General features: G+C 46.2%; 1 protein-coding gene across 9 annotated transcripts in view; it reads right to left on the reverse strand.

The window, feature by feature from the left end:
* The window catches only part of TMEM178A (transmembrane protein 178A), a 25,250-nt gene extending 5,481 nt beyond the window's left edge, over positions 1-19,769 (reverse strand). Inside the window, exons 1-3 of one of the 9 annotated variants that reach the window (XM_083494780.1) lie at positions 13,114-13,631; positions 11,276-11,373; positions 2,423-4,870 (exon numbers count right to left, since the gene is read on the reverse strand). In XM_083494780.1, coding sequence (XP_083350906.1) covers positions 11,318-11,373; positions 13,114-13,540 — 483 coding nt within the window. In that variant the 5' untranslated portion in view covers positions 13,541-13,631 and the 3' untranslated portion in view covers positions 2,423-4,870; positions 11,276-11,317. Of the gene's footprint in view, positions 1-1,828; positions 1,899-2,229; positions 2,249-2,420; positions 4,871-11,275; positions 11,374-13,113; positions 13,717-17,066; positions 17,300-19,635 lie in introns of those variants that run through there. The other 8 variants (XR_014523589.1, XM_083494783.1, XM_083494781.1 and 5 more) reach the window with 8 other exon arrangements.
* Positions 19,770-19,802: the final 33 nt, after the last annotated feature.

Below are 19,802 nucleotides of genomic sequence, written 5' to 3' on the forward strand. Positions count from 1 at the left end.
TCCAGCCCTATGCCCTTAAATTTTCAACTAGAGCTCTGCAACCATGAAAACTAAAAAGACCTATTGGCCCTGATTCAACTTACATTGCAGGCAACTATTGGCACTTCACAATCCCAGAGGCAGATTCTCATCCTTAACTATTAAAAAAATGCACCAAGCCTGTTCTGTAGGGCCCACTTGAGGACTGTAATTCAGATGGAGATAGGCATGCTGATTAATGCATTATTATTCACTACGCAAGTGGAAGGCTGGTTTCTTCTCAGTGTAAAAGAACTCCCAAGATGGATTAGGACAATTGACTTCAACAAAAGAACTAAATTTATGTGTTCTATTTTCTCCCACCGAAAATCATGGGCTTGAAAATGCTTGCTTCTTGGCTAGACTATTTCCTTAGAATTTTAAAATATGAAATATGAGATTGTCAGGATTGTGTAGGGGTGAGGACAGACCTCACAGCTAATGCAGGAAAACCACCTACAAGTCTCTCCTTGACTTGTAAGCATTCAGCCAAACCTGAATGGGAAGACTCTAGTGAAAAGGAGGAGTAGACTGGAAGTATGACAATAAAATGGAGATGGGAGGAAGAATGGCTTAAATCAATAGTGTCAATTTTGTCCGTCAAAAAAGCTCTGCAGGTTTTATCACAACAACTCTAGGAAGGAGAGGCAAGAAAAAGATCAGCCCATTTGGGATTTTTTGGGTGCTTCCAGGCAGTCACTATTATTGGGTGGGATTCAGTTACATACCAGAAAATGTGGGTTGTGCAATTGTAGTTATTTGGGATGCCCTGGGCAACAAACCCACTTCCTCCAAAAGGGGGAACTTTCTGTGATAAGGGAGGTGATGGGGAGATGCACAGGAAAGTGTGGGGTAACACTTGCTTTCGTGCCACATCATCTAACCTCATAAACAAATCAGAATGCATGCTTAGCAAACATCATCTAATCTCCCTACAAACAAATCAAGATGGATGTTCAATAAACAGGTCACCTGGAAACCCCTTTTCCCCAAGTTTACTTAAGCACCCTGACACAAAGCCAGGATGTGCTGCTAGATCACATAATTTCATTACCTATTTATTCTACTTTAAATGTTAATTCTGACAATGCCCAAAATATAGAGCTGGGCCTTGGGGGGGAGTTAGCTATTGTTCACCAAGAACAGGCCTTATATGCTGAAAGCACCATGATTAATTCCCGGTTTTTCCAGTTAAAAGGAATTCAGGTAGACAGCTGTGGAAAGATCCTTGCCTGAAGCCTTGGGAGAGCTGCTACCAGTCAGATGAGATGACAATATTCCATAAACCAAGAATAAAGAGTCAAGGACTAAGAAAACGTCAACACTGTGCATTGAAAGCATTATTGTAACACTTTAATGTCATGGCTTCCCCCAAAGAATCCTGGGAACTGTAGTTTGATAATGGTGCTGAGATGAGACCCCCCTTGTCCCCTCACAGAGCTAATATATTCAGAGTGGGAATCATAGCTCTGTGAGGGGAATAGGGGTCTCCTAACAACTGTTAGCTTATTTGGGGGAAGACATAATTGTTTAAAGTGATATGGCTTTAAATGTAAGGTTCTAGATGTGGGAGCTGTAGCACAGCAACACCTGGGAGGGTCATGGGTTCTCCACCTCTAATTTATGGCTTCCACAAGAATCAACACAAATAGGCAGTTATAAGGTAGATGTTTAGATAGGCAAGGTGTTGCGTATTGATTGGCCTAAACTTGTTGGTAGGTTAAGAACCGGCAAGCCAATCTACAAAACATTCCCAAACTCTTCCCCAATAAAAATTAATGGACAATTCTCCCTCCGATAAATTTATCACCTGTTAACAAAGATCCAGAATCTTGCCAGAGTTCAGATTTGGTCTGTTAACTCACTCTCACCTGCCAAGAATTTTGAGCTTAAACTGTTTGTGACATCATTCATGACAGCAGAATGTTATGTTTGCATTCAGCTCAAGCTATCTCCATGCCAACAGCATTGGACAGTAATAAATCCCTGTTACTAGAGAGCCATCAATGCAAGACTCTCCAGCAAATTTTATTGTTGCTTTCATGCCCTATGCCTGATGTAAGAGCTGTGTGTGGCTGGCCTGAAAGCCTGTTTCCAGGAGTTTATAATCTACTTGATCCAATATATCCAAAGTTATTTGATAACCTCTCTTGTGAATAAACTCACTTCCAATCCCCACTTCCTTTCATCCATTTATAGCATTCAGAATACCTTAAAATCCTTCTGAAATGTCCAGTATATCTAGACTGTGTTCCAGGCTTCCTTGCCATTTCGCATGTAGAAGTTGTTGGCTCACCAAATAATGTTACTGGCGGATGGGGGGAGTGTCAAAACGCCTCTTCATTCCTAAACACTTCCCCTATAATAAAAGTGAATATAGCCCCTATATATATATTCATCACCTGCCATGATGATCCATCTTGCCAGAGTTCAGACGTGGGTTGACTGTTAACTGCCTCTCACTCTGCCAAGATTTTTGAGCATAACTTGCTTATGACATCATGTGTGACATCAAAATGTCCGTATTTGCATTCTGCTCAGGCTATCGCCATGCCAACAGGGGTGGCAAGTAAACCTCTGCAACTAGAGACCCATCAGCCTGAATATCCAATATCTGTGGGTTATTGTTTATGCCTCCTTGTTGGCATTTGTCTGCCTCAAGAGACAATTGAAGAGTGCACCTTCCTTTTTATTAAACAGGAATAACTGGTCCCCCAAATCATTTTATTCAGGACGTGGGTTTGTTCAAGCAACCTCTTCAGTCTTGCTTGAAAAATATTCCAGGAAGAGTCTCAAAAAAGGTCACTGAGTTTGGCAGTAACTGTCAGGGGTGAATAATTGGTCAGCCAGCTAGAACGAGCCCCAAATCTGTGGCAGCACTGAGCCATGGGGGTAGCCAAGCACATGAGACCTAAAGCACAAGTCACACTGAGATCTTAATTGGAGACTGGGTTGCCAGCTGGCTTTGAACTCTGAACTGGGGCGGGAGCAAGGAGCAAGAGTTCATTGGGAAGAGGCATTGCCTGTTAAGCCACTCTGGGAATTGTCGCTCTGTGAGTGGAGTATGGGGTTCTCCTAACAACTCTCAGCACCGTTGTTAGGTAGCAGTTCCCCGGCTGCTTTGTAGGAAGCTATAACTATTTAAAGTGGTATGATACTTACTTTTGGTAAGGTCAAGATGTGGACATAAGGTATGGGGGGGGGGAGAAACTGACAAGAAGCTATTTGGGTATGTTTTTATGCAAAGTTGTTACTTTTTTATCATTCCAATTCTTTAAAAGGCTGTGTTTAAGATTAGACATATTCTACTATAGAAATCTGAAGGGGGAAGTAATTTAAATCTCTTTAAAATTATTTTGGGTTTGAAATTATTCAATTATCAATATTTTTCTTTGGAGCAGGGGGCTGTGTGGAAAAAAATGTGGAAGCTGGAGAACAGTTTTCTTCAACCCTTCTGCTTTCCCAGCTTTTCTTCTGGACTGGCAGATTTCTAACCCTGCCTGACAGTGCTTTCATCTGTGGACACACAACCTCCTGAAGGAACATGTGATGTACCTTGCTGCAGTGCATGGCACTCACAGTTCCTCTGGGCTCTCCCAGAGGCCTTGTGGTGGCAGCACATATGCCTTCTAGAGTTGCTCCTGGTGCATGATATGGCAATGCCTCACCATAGCTGGATGGTGTTCTAAACACACACACACAGCCCTACAACGATTACACTGCTCTCTCCACTTTGCAAGATGATGAGGATCTGGTTCATTTGCACGATGTGTACTTTCCGTTCCACTATTGCACAGAAGCATGTCTTTCAGACCAATTTTTGCATAAATGCTGAAAGCTCTCTGCGAAGTCTGCTGGACCAAAGTGCTCAGTAACTTAACTGGCACAGTTTCTTTCCAACTAAGAAACTGGAACAAGCAGATTTGCACCCAAGGGATAAAACCTTGCAATTCTTTGTTACATGCCAACTGTGGCATAACTCCCTTGCATGGAAAGAAAGAGCCCACTGAGACAGAGAGGTGAAAGGTTAAATAATGCTGGAATGTCTCAAAAAGACAAGCAAGCAAGCTTGAGGTTCTGTACATCAATACGGAGCAAAAAGAGCTGTAGAGACTAGGGGTGAGGTGAAGAAGCTGAAGATGTTTCGGCTGTGCTTGTAAAACTAAGTAAGAGCAAGGGAAGAAATGTTTGCAGAATTAAAAGAAAGGCATCACAAACACTTTTGATAGCTTCAGATCTTATGTTTAGTTCGTGGTACCTAAATTTAGTGTTTTTTATGCATTTTACTGGACACTTTAATAGAAGCTTTTTGATACAGCTTTGTTGTTGGAGAAGTGCATCACAAAATATTGACAGATTTTGAAGGATAGCTTTGTTTCCCTGATCCCTAGCTAAAAGTCAAAGGGGAATCATTCACATTCCATCTGAGTTCATTGCTACAAGTATGAACATCAACAACAAAAGACCCTTTGAATACATTAGTAGCAGTCCATTGAACCTAGAAGTGGCAATGCACTAATTTATCTTCATTAGAACCAGCCAAGGGCCTGTCATGGCTGACGATTAGTTACCAAATATAGCAACACAAGTTGGCTACTAGTGCCTGGGTTGCATATCCCCATTGTCCAATAGAAAGACTAAGCCTGAAGAAATGCTGATTTCCATCAAGTAACATTCTGGGCATTCCTTGCTGTGAAGAGTAATTTCTACAACATGTGCGATATTTGGGGTATTCTCAGAGGCATGGAAGGATCATTAGTAGGAGAAGCGCAGGAAACCCTAGCATCTATTGCAAAGAAGGTATTTTCTTCTGCTCTACGGTGTAGCTGGATATAAATATTAAATGTTCTCCCTAGAGAAACAAGCAGTGAAATGTCATAATGATTCTGCCGATTATGATCATGAAAGCACTTAAAGCAATATCTATTTTTACACTTTGCTACTAATAGGGAAGTACATCCCTTGACTGAGGCTGACAAAAATTCCACCATTTCTGTTTGCACAGCACAATTAACACAATTTATAACCCAATTCTCAAGACAATCTAGTGAATGCATGTTTGCATTTTCAGAGCAACTGCACTGAAACATTTCATTAAGAAGATTGTTGTCTTGTGCCTCAGCTGCTATAACATGCCACATGTCATAGTAAAAGAAAGCCTGCAACCATAATGATTTTCTTTTGAAACCCAGCAACAAATCTCAGTGGTACCTACAAGCTCATTGCCTAGTTTCATTACTGAATTTTTAAAAATGAGCATTATGGTTGCCGGCTGTTCCTTAGCATGATGTGAGAAGAACAATGGAAGAGGAAAAGTTGAATCCAAATGGAACCACCAAATATCAGTCTCAAACTCTGATCTGGCCTTTGTGCTCCTGGGCCACACTGCCACCTATAACACCCTTGAGTTGAACTATCAACAGGGATCCCAGGAGAGCTCACTCCCTCACCATTTAGGAATTACACAGTGTATAGTTAAAACTATGGAATTCACTCCCACTATGGCCACCAACTTGGATGGCTCTAAACAGAGGTTGGATGGCCATCTGTCAGAGATGCTCTAGCTGTGATTCCAGCAGGGGGTTGGACTAATTGGTCCCTTGGTTTCCTTTCCAACTCTACAATTCCATTATTCTATGAGGAATAGATGAATTCATGGAGGTAAAAGCTATCAGGGGCTACTAGCCACAATGGCTATGCTCTGACTCCACAGAGGCTTTATGTGTTTGAACTGCAGTTTCTGGAAATCACAGGAGAGAGTGCTCTTGCACTTGGGTCCTGCTTGCAAATTTCCCACAAATTTCCCTCATCTGGTTGGCCACTGTGAGAACAGGATGCTGGAGTAAATGGGCCTTTGGCCTGACCCAGCAAGCTCTTCTTTCTGTAAGACTGTGTTGCGCATTGCTTAGCAGGGTAAAGTATTTTACATTCTTTATATATTTATACATCAGCCTTCCCCAAAGTGGAGCTCTCCAGACGTTTTGGACGTGGTCACCTCAAGAGATTTTCCCACCACACCCCACACTTCCCTCCTGGCATCCCTTCTCCCAATTATTCTTCTCCACTCCTCCCTTCTTGTCCCACCCCCATTTACTGGCGGTTTTCTCTGCCGTCTCCTCCAACTCCTTCCGGCCTTGCACTGAGGGTTGGATGGACAGTGGTCTTCCTCAGAGTGAGCTATTCTAGGCAAAGTGGTGCAAAGAGTGCCTGCATTGCCACCACTACAGCTATGATGTTCATTTAAACTTGGGGAGGGAAGCTATTTTAAAGTGTTTTAGGTTTGGTTTTTTTTTTCTTCAAAGTTTAAACAGGCTTTCTAGGTGTCCCAGCAAATCACAGGGACAGTAACCATTCTGCACATTTCTTTTAACTTTGGCTTGGCAGTTGTAGGGGAAGGGGAGAAGGGGGCAACACAAACGTGAATTGGACACCCTGGGGTCTCCAATTGCTGATGCCTAGGCTAAAGCATTGAGCTGGATGCAGGGAATACTGATTTCAAACCATAGTCAGCTGTGAAGTTTAATGGGTAGCTGTGAGTAAGCTCCTTAAATGAAACTGCATTAAACATCCCCCGCCTATTTCGCTCTTTTCAAAAAGTAATTGTGCTGTTGATAGAATTATCTTGCCATTTTCTCACTCGCAGAGTGAGCTAGCAGTGCAGCCCACAACCTTAACTACTTAACCACCTTGTAAACTTCCATTTCCCAAACTTGACTGTCTTAGAGGGACCTCATTTGCACTTGTAAGCAAAATGTCACACTCCAGAGTGGACAACCAGAAGATGACATTAATGCCTACTGACTAGGCTTTCTATTTGTCCCCAGAGGGGGAAAGAGAGCACTGTTAATGGGGGTATGTGCAACTCTTTCAATACTGAAAACAGGAGTAATAGTGGTTATATATATATGGCGATCACTCATAGCAGAGTAAGATTGTCTTCCATGAATAGTAGTTATACTAGACAACAAGGTATATACGAAGTAGCAAAAAGGGAAGCCTTAGAGCCTCAATGTAGGATATCAGAACAGTTAAGATATAGGATATCAGAGCAGTTGTCCAGCTAGTACAATGAAACTTCCTTCCTTTTAGTTTTGTTATTTAATTCAAAAATAAGAGTACAGCAACAGAACATTGGAGTCAGAAGATACAGCAACCCAGGATGGCATTCAACTAAGTTTTACTCAGAGCACACCCACTGAAATTGAAGGATAACTTTGATATAGAGGCTTTGATTACCAAGTAGGTCTTGAACTAGCCCACAGAGGGGGCAAACAAAAGTCTGGTAGGGAGAAAAGGTATTTGGGCTCACAAACTGTTTTGCTGCTCCATTCCTCACTCCCCTTGCCATGCAAGTGAAAGTCCAAACCAGGCACCACAAGGTTCTCTGCATGCAAGATTTCCCTTTTGCTTAGACCAGGGATGGGGAACCTTTGGCCCTTCAGATGTTGCTGGAACAAACAGAAATATCCATCATCCCAGACCACTCAATGCTAGCTCTGACTGATAGGAGTTGTACTCCCACAGCCTTGATACGGAGACCAATTCTCTTCGTGGATTTGATATCTAGGGACAAAGGAGATCCCATGTTGACATAAATAGGATTACTCAATTGTAGTGCCCAGCTCTATGCATGCTGAGAAGAGCGGAAGAAGTACATAAGCTTGAAACCTCCTCTTGATCTCACAGTGCACACAAGAGAAGTGCATCTAAAGCTAATTCACAATATACCACAGCAGAGCTGTTGGAGTGGGTACCCAATCAACACTACTGCACTGGCTGCCAATATGTTACCAGGCCAAGTTTATGGTCTTGAACAACTTGGGACCAGGTTACCTCTTGGAATGCCTTGCTTTGTATACCAGTGTCCAGGAACTTCGATGTTCAGGAGAGATTGTCTTATTAGTGACGTATGCTCTTGAGGTTTGTCTTAGTTATCTAGGACTAAGGATGGTGTCACCTGCCCTTTAGAGTTTGGAGTATGCCTCAGTAAACATCAGGCAGGCATCTACAGTACTGAAACTCATCTTAAAACTCCCATCTTTTCACCCATGCTTCCCCTGAGGGGTGATCCAGCTATGCTGATGTACTAATTTGATCTTCTGATTTGTGATACATTTTGTACCTGTTTTATGAATGGGATTCTGATGTTCATTTTATGCTATTCATTGTCATGATGTTTTCTTAACATTGGTAGTACATGTTTTTGTTTTTTTGCAAATAAATAAGTAAAAATAAGCAACCCCCATAATCAGAATTTACTATCATTTAATTGTTTAGCTAATAAGATATCCAAGTGCTGTCAGATTTCTCATCTCAGAATGGTTGGTTACTGCCAGGATTGTTTTTGTCAGGCTCCGGAAGGCTGAAAACTATACCATCAATGACAGAATATCTGACAAAAGCTTTGGAGAGTACGGAAATGGACAAACTGACTGATATTTCAAAGAGAAAAATTGTGCTGATTGTACTTTATATCAGTATCATTGATGGATCAGTGGGCATCATTTATTATTTACTGGAATAAACACTGTAACTATGTATATCAAAAGAAACTTGATTTTCCAAGAGTACAAAAATACAAATTATTTTGTCAAAAATAAATAAAAGAAAAATATACTATTTTTTCAGATGGCCTTTCTTTATGTTGCTGATTCTGCTCCAGGAGGAGTATAAATTTCCTGGGTCAGCTTGACCCTTCTATCTCAATTGTATGCTTGATGTTTTCCTGACAGCAAGTCATTTTTGCTTTATTTTAGCATTTGAGCCAGCTTTTAGTCACCGCTGGGCTAGCAACAATGTCTCAGCCAATTCAAGGAATTGTGCTATGAAGTATCAGCCCCGGAGTTTGGCTCCATTCTGCTTTCCTTCCCTGTATGCAGAAGCTTTGGAGGAGGCTATGCCATTTTCCTGGCAGATCTACTGCACGCAAGTGATTCTCCACAGCTGCAGGCATAATACCACTTTGTGGCTAGCTCCTGATCCAAAATACTGTTGCACACTAGTGGCGCATTCTGGAAGGAAGGACTTCTTTACACCGTAGACACAGTTAAACCGTGGGATTTTCTACCATGAGACACTGTGATCGCCACCAACCTAGGTCACGCTCACACCGTACATTTAAATTGCTATTATATCACTTTAAGCAGTCATGGCTTCCCTTGAAGAATTCTAGAAACTGTACAGTGGTACCTTGGGTTACAGACGCTTCAGGATACAGACGCTTCAGGTTACACACTCTGCTAACCCAGAACCTCGGGTTAAGAACTTTGCTTCAGGATAAGAACAGAAATTGTGTGGCGGTGGCAGGAGGCCCCATTAGCTAAAGTGGTACCTCAGGTTAAGAACGGACCTCCAGAACGAATTAAGTTCTTAACCCGAGGTACCACTGTAGTCTGTAAAGAGTGCTGAGAGTTGTTAGGAGACTCCTATTCCCCGTACAGAGCTCCTATTCCAGAGTTCCCTGTGAAGAGGGATTGACTGTTAAACTACTATGATAATTGTATCTCTATAGGAAGCTGCCCTATATCAAGTCAGACCATTGACCTATCTAGCTAAGTATTATTTACACTAACTGCCAAGGGTTCTCCAGAGTTTCAGGCATGTGTTGGGGGGGTCTTTTTCCTATCCCTACTTTGAGATGCCAGAGACTGAATCTGGGAATTTCTGCATGCACAGCAGATGCTCTACCTCTGAGCTAAAGGTCTTCCTCTTGCTACTACTCCTACCAATTTCACTCTGATTCTTTGTCCTTTTTCAAAATAATGTTGCAGTCCCTGTCACATAAAGTATACTGTGTCAAGAATCATAGAATTGTAGAGTTAGAAAGGACCATGAGGGTCATCTAGTCCAACCCACTGCAGCACAGGAATCATTTGTGGGGCTCAAACCCACAACCCTGAGGTCAAGAGTCATGTCTTCTACCAACTGAGCTATCCCAGAACATGACATCTTCTTTTGTGCCTTTACATTTCTTTCTCTCTTTAGAGTATTGGGGGGGGGGGAGAGTTTGACCCTCCAGAAGTCATTGTACTCCATCCAGCTCCCATCAGTCCCAGTCAGCATGGCCAATGTTTGGTTGTTATGGAAGTTGTAGTCTAGCAACATGCTGAGTTTTCCCTGCTTTAAAACGCTTAGACACATGCAGGGGGGGAAAGCACAACAGGAAGTGGGTTTGGAAAGAAGACGCCAGAGGAGGGTGTGCTTGACCCCTTCCCTGTCCACCTCTTACCTACCTTTAACTAGCACAGCCCTCCCTGCACAAGTTACTTTGCTCCCCAAGTGGTTCCAAACATGGGTCTGCATGAAACAGGTCATTCCTAAGAGGAAATGTGCTGCAAGATATACTAATTAGAAACAATACTACAGTATATCCATTAAGTAGAGTCTGAAACTGGCAATTTTGCAAAAATTCAAACTTAATAAAGGCAGAGCAGAGCATGCTCCATACTAAATCAGCATTTGCCAACCTGATGCCTCCCCAACCAAACATTTTGGACTACAACTCCCTTCAGACCAAATCAGCAGACTGGGGCTCACAGGCATCGTTGCCCAAAACAAGTAAGAGTAAGAGCTGTTTGACAGTGGAATTTGCTGCCAAGGAGTGTGGTGGAGTCTCCTTTTTTGGAGGTCTTTAAGCAGAGTCTTGACAACCATATGTCAGGAGTATTCTGATGGTGTTTCCTGCTTGGCAGGGGGTTGGACTCGATGGCCCTTGTGGTCTCTTCCAACTCTATGATTCTATGAAAACAAGTGGCCACCAGGTTGGTAAAGGCTCTACTAACAAATGCAGCTTGAAAACAGCACTTTCAAACAAATAAATATAGCAGGGGTGGTGAACTTCAGCCCCAAGGGCAAAAGCAGTCCTCCTGTCATCTCTATGTGGCCCTTAGGACTCTCTCCAGACCTTGGCCCCTTCTCAGCCATGCCCCCTCCTCACCAGTTCTACTTTGCATATTCATTGAGCATTTTTGCCTGACTGGAATGTGTCCTTGAGATCTGTTAATGCCTCTTGCTTGCCTGTGTGAAGACGTGTAAAACTAGCCAGTTGTATAAAGTCATTGCTCCTCCCACTTTTGCTTATGGCCCCACCCACCACCAATGGCATGTGGCACCCAGAAGGTTGCCATAAGGAGATGTGTTCCTTGGCCTTAAAAAGCTTCCCCTCCCCTGCAGTGTAGTGACAGAAAGATGTAAGCTGATTTTCAAACTAACGTGACACTGGAACGTTCCACTTTCCACTTTTGGAGCGCTAACTCACCAATATTTAAGATTTACACAGATCAGAACATCCCTCTCTTGCTCACATGGGCTTGTCATTTGGGGAGGAGGACAAAAGGCGGCTGGGAACAGCAAAACCTACAGCAGCAGAGAAGAGGATAAGGAGGGATTATATTTCGGGCTTAAGCATAATTTGAAGGTGGGTAGTGAAGACAGTGAAGAAGAAATCACAGAGTGATTGTGCTGGTAAAACTAACATTTTGGCCGTATTTAAATACTCTGCTCTTCCCCCCTCCCCTCTTTTTTTACTGTTGTTGATAATAATTTACAGCCAAAAATAGAAGCTCATAAAACTGGGGGGGGGGGTTGGGGGGAGCAACCTTTTGCAACCCAACACTATTAGGTGTCCAGTATGTGGGTGAATTGCATAATGGGTCTGCTAAACACCTAACAGAAAGCAGATTTAAGTTTTGTCTCCTGGAGGAATGAGTACAAAAAGGTCAAAATGCTAGTTTCTTGGGCTAAGAGGCCTATCTAATACCTCGATAGAAAGGTGGTCTGTGGTTTCTGTGTGCTCGGTGGGGAAGTGAATGTTGCTTCTGCATGCCAGGACATTGAACAGTATCCATTTATTGTGAAGGGAAGGTCACAGTGCCTTTGTATTAAAGAGGAGAGTGCAGTGGCTGCAGAGCCTTTTCAGGAAGAAAAGGGGATTCACAGGGAGTGAGAAAGAACCTGCACGGTGTGTAGAGATGCAATAAGATGAAGGGTACCAATGGGTGGCTGCTTGCATTTTGTGGGGAAAAGACACACACTGCTACTATACATGCGTTCAAGGCTTGAGCTGTGGTTCTTTTGAACATAACGACAGAGAATGGGGCATGGAGACATAATAACTAGGAGTCATGATATGGCAAATGGGGGCTTCACAAGGCATTATCAATGGTTCTGTGCCAAGGAACACATGAAGCACTGGCGGAGGGCAAGAGAGAGCAATGTGTGAATGAAAAGGAGGAACGGGGTCTGGAGTGCTAAAGTGCATAGTGCCACTATCCTGGCACACAGGGAGATTGATGGAGAAGCACATTACAGATTAACCATGTGCTGTGGTGGTTGTGTGGTCCATGCATTCCATTAACTGAGAAATGATGGAAGGATCATGGCTACTTAAGGAAATGTACTCTCCAAGTCCACAGTCACTCGGCCATGCATTCCATCACCGATGCACACCACTGGTTCCTAATGAATTGAGCGGTTCTCCTGATGTCCGTCTTGCTATGCGCTCCACGAGAGAAAGAGGAGAAAGGGTAGGAAGCAGGAATATGCAAGAGAGTTACAGGACAGCATCGTGTGAGGAAGGTGGAGTGTGAGGAAGGTGGAGCGGAGAGAATAAAGCCAATAACCAGAAGTGAGGAGCGCAAGGAATGACAGAAGACAATGCTGGAGTGCAAGAGGAAGACTCGGTCTGGGCAATAACAAAGAGGCAATGCAGTATTAGGCAATGCTGTGCACCCAATAGGTGACTTTGCCTAGAGATGTTACTAGGGCTGTGTGCAAAACCAAGTGTCGGTGCGTACGCTCAGGAACACGCTTGGTTCCTCCAAACTGGGGGAGCGAAGGGGCGCCCAAAATCAACGGCAAGGAGAGGATATTGGTGTATTAACTCTGCACAGAGGTCTTATAAAGGGTTCAGGGATGATGTTTTGGGGGTGACAGGGCGAAAGGACGGCTTTGGCTTGGGGGACAAAGAAGGTGTGTGCCAGAGACAAGGGAACCCAGTGAAGAAATGATAAGGGGGTCGTGCATGGTGATCCAGCAGGCGAGGAAGGGGAAAGTGGGGAGGGCGCGAGCTGGGGGCGACCCTCCTGGCCGCCTTACCTCTCTCCACCAAGCTGTCGAGGTCCCTGTCGACGCCCAGGAAGTAGCATCTCCTCCAGAGGCCGGCGTAAGTGGCGAAGAGCGGGCGGCCGCAGGGCGACTGCAACACCCCGAGCCCCACCAGGGCCCTCCAGTTCTCCCGCGGCGGGAAGTCGCCGGTGGGCGCGGGAGCCGGAGCTGCGCCGCCTCCTCGAGGGAGCCGCCGCTTGGCGCCTCGCAAGGGCAAGTGCGGCAGCGGCAGGAGGCGTCGCCGCTGCTCGGGCGAGTGGGCGCTGCCGGCGCGGCTCTCGCAGCTCTCCCGGTGGCGACGGGGGTCGGTCTCGTACCAGTGGTCGCTGAAGATGGCCGTGACGAGCAGCGCCAAGGAGCACAGGCTGAGGCACAGGCTGAGCGCGCCCACCAGCCCTCGCCCCCGGCCGCCCCTCATGGCTCGCCCCCTTCAGAGGACGCCCCGCCCGGCGTCAGAGCCCCCGCACATCGCGGCGGCAGCGGCGACGGCAGCGCGGCCACCGGCGTCCGGGCGGGAGCATCCCCGGAGCACGCGCGCACAGCCCCGGCACGCGGCGGACTGGGCGGGCGGGCGGGCGGGCAGGCAGGCGGACTGGGCGGGGGGCGTCCGTCCCGCGCGTCTCGTCCACTCCCCGCGGGCGGGCGGGCGGGCGGGCCGAGCTGCACAAAGGACAGCGCGGGCACTTGCAGCTGCAGCCGGCGGGCGCCAGGGGGAGCAGCAGCAGCGCCTGGACTGGACGGCGACGAAGTGCAAGGAGACGCGCGAAGGGGACGGCGGCGCTGCCGCCAACGGAGAAGGGAAAGGGCGCACCTCTCTCCGCAGGGCAAGGGAATGGCCTCGTAGATTTCGCACTCTGGACTTAAAGGCCGCATGGAGTGGTCATGTGCATTTCCTAACTTCTTTCCAACTGCTTTTTGCCCGGCCTGTTGTGTCTTCTAGAGATGAGCCATTGGCTTGATCCAGCTAGACTCTTCTTGTGTTCTTATGAAAGAAGGAGCTCAGCTTCACTCTCTTTAGTCTTTAAGAGAAGTAAAAGTAAAGGGACCCCTGGCCATTAGGTCCAGTCGTGACCAACTCTGGGGTTGTGGAGCTCATCTCGCTTTATTGGCCAGGGGAGCCGGCGTACAGCTTCCGGGTCATGTGGCCAGCATGACTAAGCCGCTTCTGGCGAACAAGAGCAGCACACGGAAACGCCGTTTACCTTCCCGCCGGAGCGGTATCTATTTATCTACTTGCACTTTGACATACTTTTGAACTGCTAGGGTGGCAGGAGAAGGGACCGAGCAATGGGAGCTCACCCTGTGGCGGGGATTTGAACCACCAACCTTCTGATCGGCAAGTCCTGGGCTCTGTAGTTTAACCCACAGTGCCACCCGCGTCCCATGCTTTTAGAGAAAGAAAAGCCAAAAACCACAAAAGGGTTATACAGGAGCAACTAAAACAACAAGCAAACCTTAGAGTTGTGTACCTCAACACCATGGTGGCTGATGCCAATTGGGACTGTTAGGGCAGAAGGCAGGGAGGCCAGCAGCAGGTGGCGCCAGAGGCAATGACAGACAGAGCCAACTAATCCTAGTTTTGTCCTCATTCTTCTCCTCCCTGCTGTATTCTACAAGGGTAACAGTGGAGGAAGAAGCTGCCAGACAAGGTCACCCTCTGGACTGATAGGAGGCAGGTAGCTGGGGGCCAATTGAGGGCAGACAGAAATTGCTTGAGCAGTGTCCCATTTGCCCTATTGGAGCAACTTCCACTTTCACATTGTGAGAACTCCTGCCTAATAAGAATAATACTGTAATTTATTTATACCCGCCCATCTGATTGGGTTTCCCCAGCTACTCTGGGTGGCTCCCAACAGAATATTAAAAGCACAATAAAACATTGAACATTAAAAATCTCCCTATAATAATATTTAATGTTAAAATTATAAACTATTATAAGCAACAGATTATGAAGTAGATAAAAGCATGTGCTATAATGCAGCAAGAGGGGGGAAACAAGGACACAATGTGGAGGACGGGTGGGAAGTCAACATTTTAAATTGTACTGTATTAAATTTGAATTAATTTGAATGAATCTGTTTGAAAATAATAAAAAAATAACTGGCCAAAACAAAAACAAAAAACAGTTCACCTAAGTCACCAAGGCAATAAGTGATATGCAGCAAAAGCACAAATTACATCAAAAGACTATATTAAGCAAAGTACATTCAGTAATATAGGCAGGACCAAATTATTGGATATATACATAAAGAAGCACAGAAGCTTAAGTGCAGCAATGCAGCATTAATGGAGCAAAAATGCAGCTCCAGTATTTTTATTTTTATTTTCATAGCAGGCGTGATGATGTTATCTACTGGAACAGTACTTGCCAGTGACGCTAAGCTTGGGAAATTGGAGGACAGGTCTGATTTGGCACATGCTCCCTCTGCTGTGTAGGTTGGCTCAAACAGTGACTGGCCCAATGTCACATAGTGAACTTCATGGCTGATTAGGTATATTAACCCAGGTCTCTCCAGGCAAAGCTCATAAGGATAACCACTACATCAGCCTTCGCCAAAACATGATTGTATTATTGTCAACTGACTTGCTGCTCTTTGGGGATATATAATGGATCAACACACCCACCTTCATTTCTGAACTTTCTTTGGGAGTTTGGCAATAGACTGTCCATGGAAGCTATCATAATAAATACCTGCACTTCAACATTTACCACTGCACCAACCTGGTGTTCGCCATGTATCTCAAAATACAACTCCCATCAGGCCATAACTGGCTGGAGCTCATGGGAGCTACAGTTTGCGATATATGGAGAATACCAGGTTGGTGCAGTGTTGCTCTGAGTTACAAAAAGTAACACACACACACACAAGGCCAGCCCAATACATTTTGGCACATAAGGCAGACCCCAAGATGGTGTCCCCCTCCCCGCTAGGGAAAGAAGGGGGTGCCAGGTGAGGGAGGATCTGTCAGGAGCTTGCCCTACACTCAAGTAGGACCCTGGCAGAGACACATGCCCGACTGGCATGTTCTCTCCTTCCTGGTTGATCGTTCGGGAGCTTCAAAAGCTTTCTTCTGCCAGAACATCATAGCGACCAATGCCAACAGACATCGGCACACTTAGGAATCTGCAGAGTGTTTGCAGTTTGTGTAACAGACCTCAGCAACTCAGCATTTTGGCTAATCTACTTTATTTACATATAAACACACACGGAGCACTGCAACATGGCTCCCTCTCTCTCTAGCATCAGACAGCAAAGAGAAAGAACAAAGGACAATAGTTCCACTTCATGGAACACAGTAACACAAACATCCTGTCTCCGTCACTTCCCACTCTGTGGAGTCAAAATATACACCGCCATGTGAAAGACAACAATCCCATGACTGAAATCACGGAGCAGGAATTCTAACAGGATCTACATCAAGAACAAAGGTAAACAGCTAAAGGAGATAGCCAAAGGACTGTCACATGTAGGATGGAGCAAACTTGTTTTTCCCCCTCCTGCTCCAAAGAGTAGGACCCAAACCAATGGCTTCAAGTAACAAGAAAGGAGATTCTGACTAAACACCAGAAATAATTTCCTGACAGTAAGAGTTGTTCGACAGTGGAACAGACTCCCTCAGAAGGTGGTGGACTCTCTTCCCTTGGAGGTTTTTAAGCAGAGGTTGAACGGCGATTTGTCATGTGTGAGGTGGCTGAGATTTCTGCATTGCAGTGGGTTGGACTAGATGGCCCTCAGGGTTCCTTCCAACTTTACGATTCTATAAAAGATTGACATCAGGATCTGCTGCCCCCGTGGATCCGGCTGCCTGAGGCGGTTGCCTCACCTGCCTCATGAGTGGGCCGGCCGTGCATACACATATGGGGGGGGGAACAGTCGTTTATTGGTTTGTTTTGCTTTTGTTCTTGTTTTTATTATGTATTTTTATTCTCTATAAGAACTTACCTGGACCCTGAGATCATCCTCTGAGGCCCTTCTTCATGTGCCTCCTCCAGGAGAAGTTCAGAAAGTGGCAACACGTGAACAGGCCTTTTCTTCAGTGGCTCCCCATTTGTGGAATGCTCTCCCCAGGGAGGCTCGCCCAGCGCCTTCATTATACACCTTTATCCACCAGGCGAAAACATTCCTCTTCTACCAGGCCTTGGGCTGCTTTGACATCTGATGCCCCTTTAAATGCGCTGTGGGAGGGGGGAATTTACTAGTTTGCCGTTGTTCTTATATTTATTATGTATTTTGTGTTTTTTTTTATCTTGTGATCTTATGTTGCCCCAAGATCTACGGATGAAGAGCGGCATACAAATTTAATATATGATAATAATGATATTCTGTATCTTTATGCTGTGGACCACCCTGAGAGCATCGCATGAAGATTTAATTAATAATAATACTGTAATAATATCACATCTCTGGCATGTGTGACAGAGACCTGGTTGGAGGAAGCAGATGGGCCTGTCCTTGCCGCTGCTTGCCCACCAGGTTTCTCTTACGCACAGCAACCCAGGTCATGTGGGCGGGGAGGGGGGGGTTGCAGTGATTTTTAGGAAGTCACTAGCTTGCACCAGGCGTCCTACTGGGAAGATCCAGTTCTCTGAGTGCATGTTCTGGAAGTTGGGCAATAGGGGCAGTGCAGGATTCCTTTTGGTGTACCGACCTCCCCGCTGCACCAAGGATTCCCTGTCCGAGCTGCTTCAGGTTGTGGCGGATGTTCTCCTGGAGACACCTAGTTTGGTTGTCCTAGGGGATTTTAACATCCATGCCGACACGACCTTACAAGGGGCTCTGTCGGGTCAAGTTGCATGGAATCAATTTCAATCCGTTACCCCCGAGGATGTGGACAGGCTGCTTGGACGCGTGAAACCAACCACCTGTCTCCTTGATCCTTGCCCATCCTGGCTTATAAAAGCTAGCCGGGAAGGGCTGGGCGATGGGCTTCGTGGGGTGGTGAATGCTTCCCTCTGTGAGGGAACATTCCCAGATCCGCTGAAAGAGGCGGTCATTAAACCACTTATTAAAAAACCATCTTTAGACCCGGCCAGTATGGCCAACTATCGCCCAGTCTCAAATCTTCCATTCTTGGGCAAGGTGATTGAGCGAGTGGTTGCTGAACAACTCCAGGCACGCCTGGAAGATGTGGAACATTTGGATCACTTCCAATCAGGATTCAGGCCTCACCATGGGACTGAAACTGCCTTGGTCACGCTGGTTGATGATCTCCGGCGAGCTAGGGACAAAGGTGAGAGTTGTTTCCTGGTTCTGCTGGATCTCTCAGCGGCCTTTGATACAATCAACCATAACATCCTTCTGGACCGTCTAGAGGGGCTGGGAGCTGGGGGCACTGTTATACAGTGGTTTCGCTCCTTCCTCCTGGGCCGTGTTCAGAAAGTGGTGGTGGGGGATGAGTGTTCAGACCCCTGGGCCCTCACTTGTGGGGTGCCTCAGGGTTCTGTCCTCTCCCCCATGCTTTTTAACATCTATATGAAGCCGCTGGGAGAGATCATCAGGGGGTTTGGACTGGGTGTCCATCAATATGCAGATGATACCCAGCTCTACCTCTCTTTCAAATCAGAACCAGTGAAGGCGGTGAAGGTCCTGTGTGAGTGCCTGGAGGCGGTTGGAGGATGGATGGCGGCTAATGGATTGAAGTTGAATCCTGACAAGACAGAAGTACTGTTTTGGGGGGACAGGGGGCGGGCTGGTGTGGAGGACTCCCTGGTCCTGAATAGGGTAACTGTGCCCCTGAAGGACCAGGTGTGCAGCCTGAGAGTCATTTTGGACTCACAGCTGTCCATGGAGGCGCAGGTCAATTATGTATCCAGGGCAGCTGTCTACCAACTTCACCTGGTACGCAGGCTGAGACCCTACCTGCCCGCGGACTGTCTCGCCAGAGTGGTGCATGCTCTAGTTATCTCCCGCTTGGACTACTGCAATGCGCTCTACGTGGGGCTACCTTTGAAGGTGACTCGGAAACTACAACTAATCCAGAATGCGGCAGCTAGACTGGTGACTGGGGGCGGCAGCCGAAACCACATAACACCAGTCTTGAAAGACCTACATTGGCTCCCAGTACGTTTCTGAGCACAATTCAAAGTGCTGGTGTTGACCTTTAAAGCCCTAAACGGCCTCGGCCCAGTATACCTGAAGGAGCGTCTCCACCCCCATCATTCTGCCCGGACGCTGAGGTCCAGCGCTGAGGGCCTTCTGGCGGTTCCCTCATTGCGAGAAGCAAAGCTACAGGGAACCAGGCAGAGGGCCTTCTCGGTAGTGGCGCCCGCCCTGTGGAACGCCCTCCCATCAGATGTCAAAGCGATAAATAACTACAGTACCTGACATTCAGAAGACATCTTAAGGCAGCCCTGTTCAGGGAAGTTTTTAATCTGTGATATTTTACTGTATTTTTGGTTTCTATGGAAGCCGCCCAGATGGGCGGGGTACAAATAATAAATTATTATTATTATTATTACATTGAAGCCAGAATCAAGCTAAAACAGAGCAAAACCTGCAAATCAATAAATACCTGCTGAAACTCCCACTGCCTGCACAGCTGCGTCCTCTTGCCACCTTCCCGAATGGAGGCAGAAGCCTACCTGCCACTCCCCGCAAGCTCAAGCTCGCACTGTGGCGCGCAGCCGTTAACAGCTGCCTTTAGCTAAGCTCCGCCCCTCCGAGCGTGCGGGGAGGGGC

This window comes from Podarcis liolepis (genome assembly GCF_965112155.1).
Source record: "Podarcis liolepis genome assembly, chromosome: 3".
Lineage (NCBI taxonomy): Eukaryota > Metazoa > Chordata > Lepidosauria > Squamata > Lacertidae > Podarcis > Podarcis liolepis.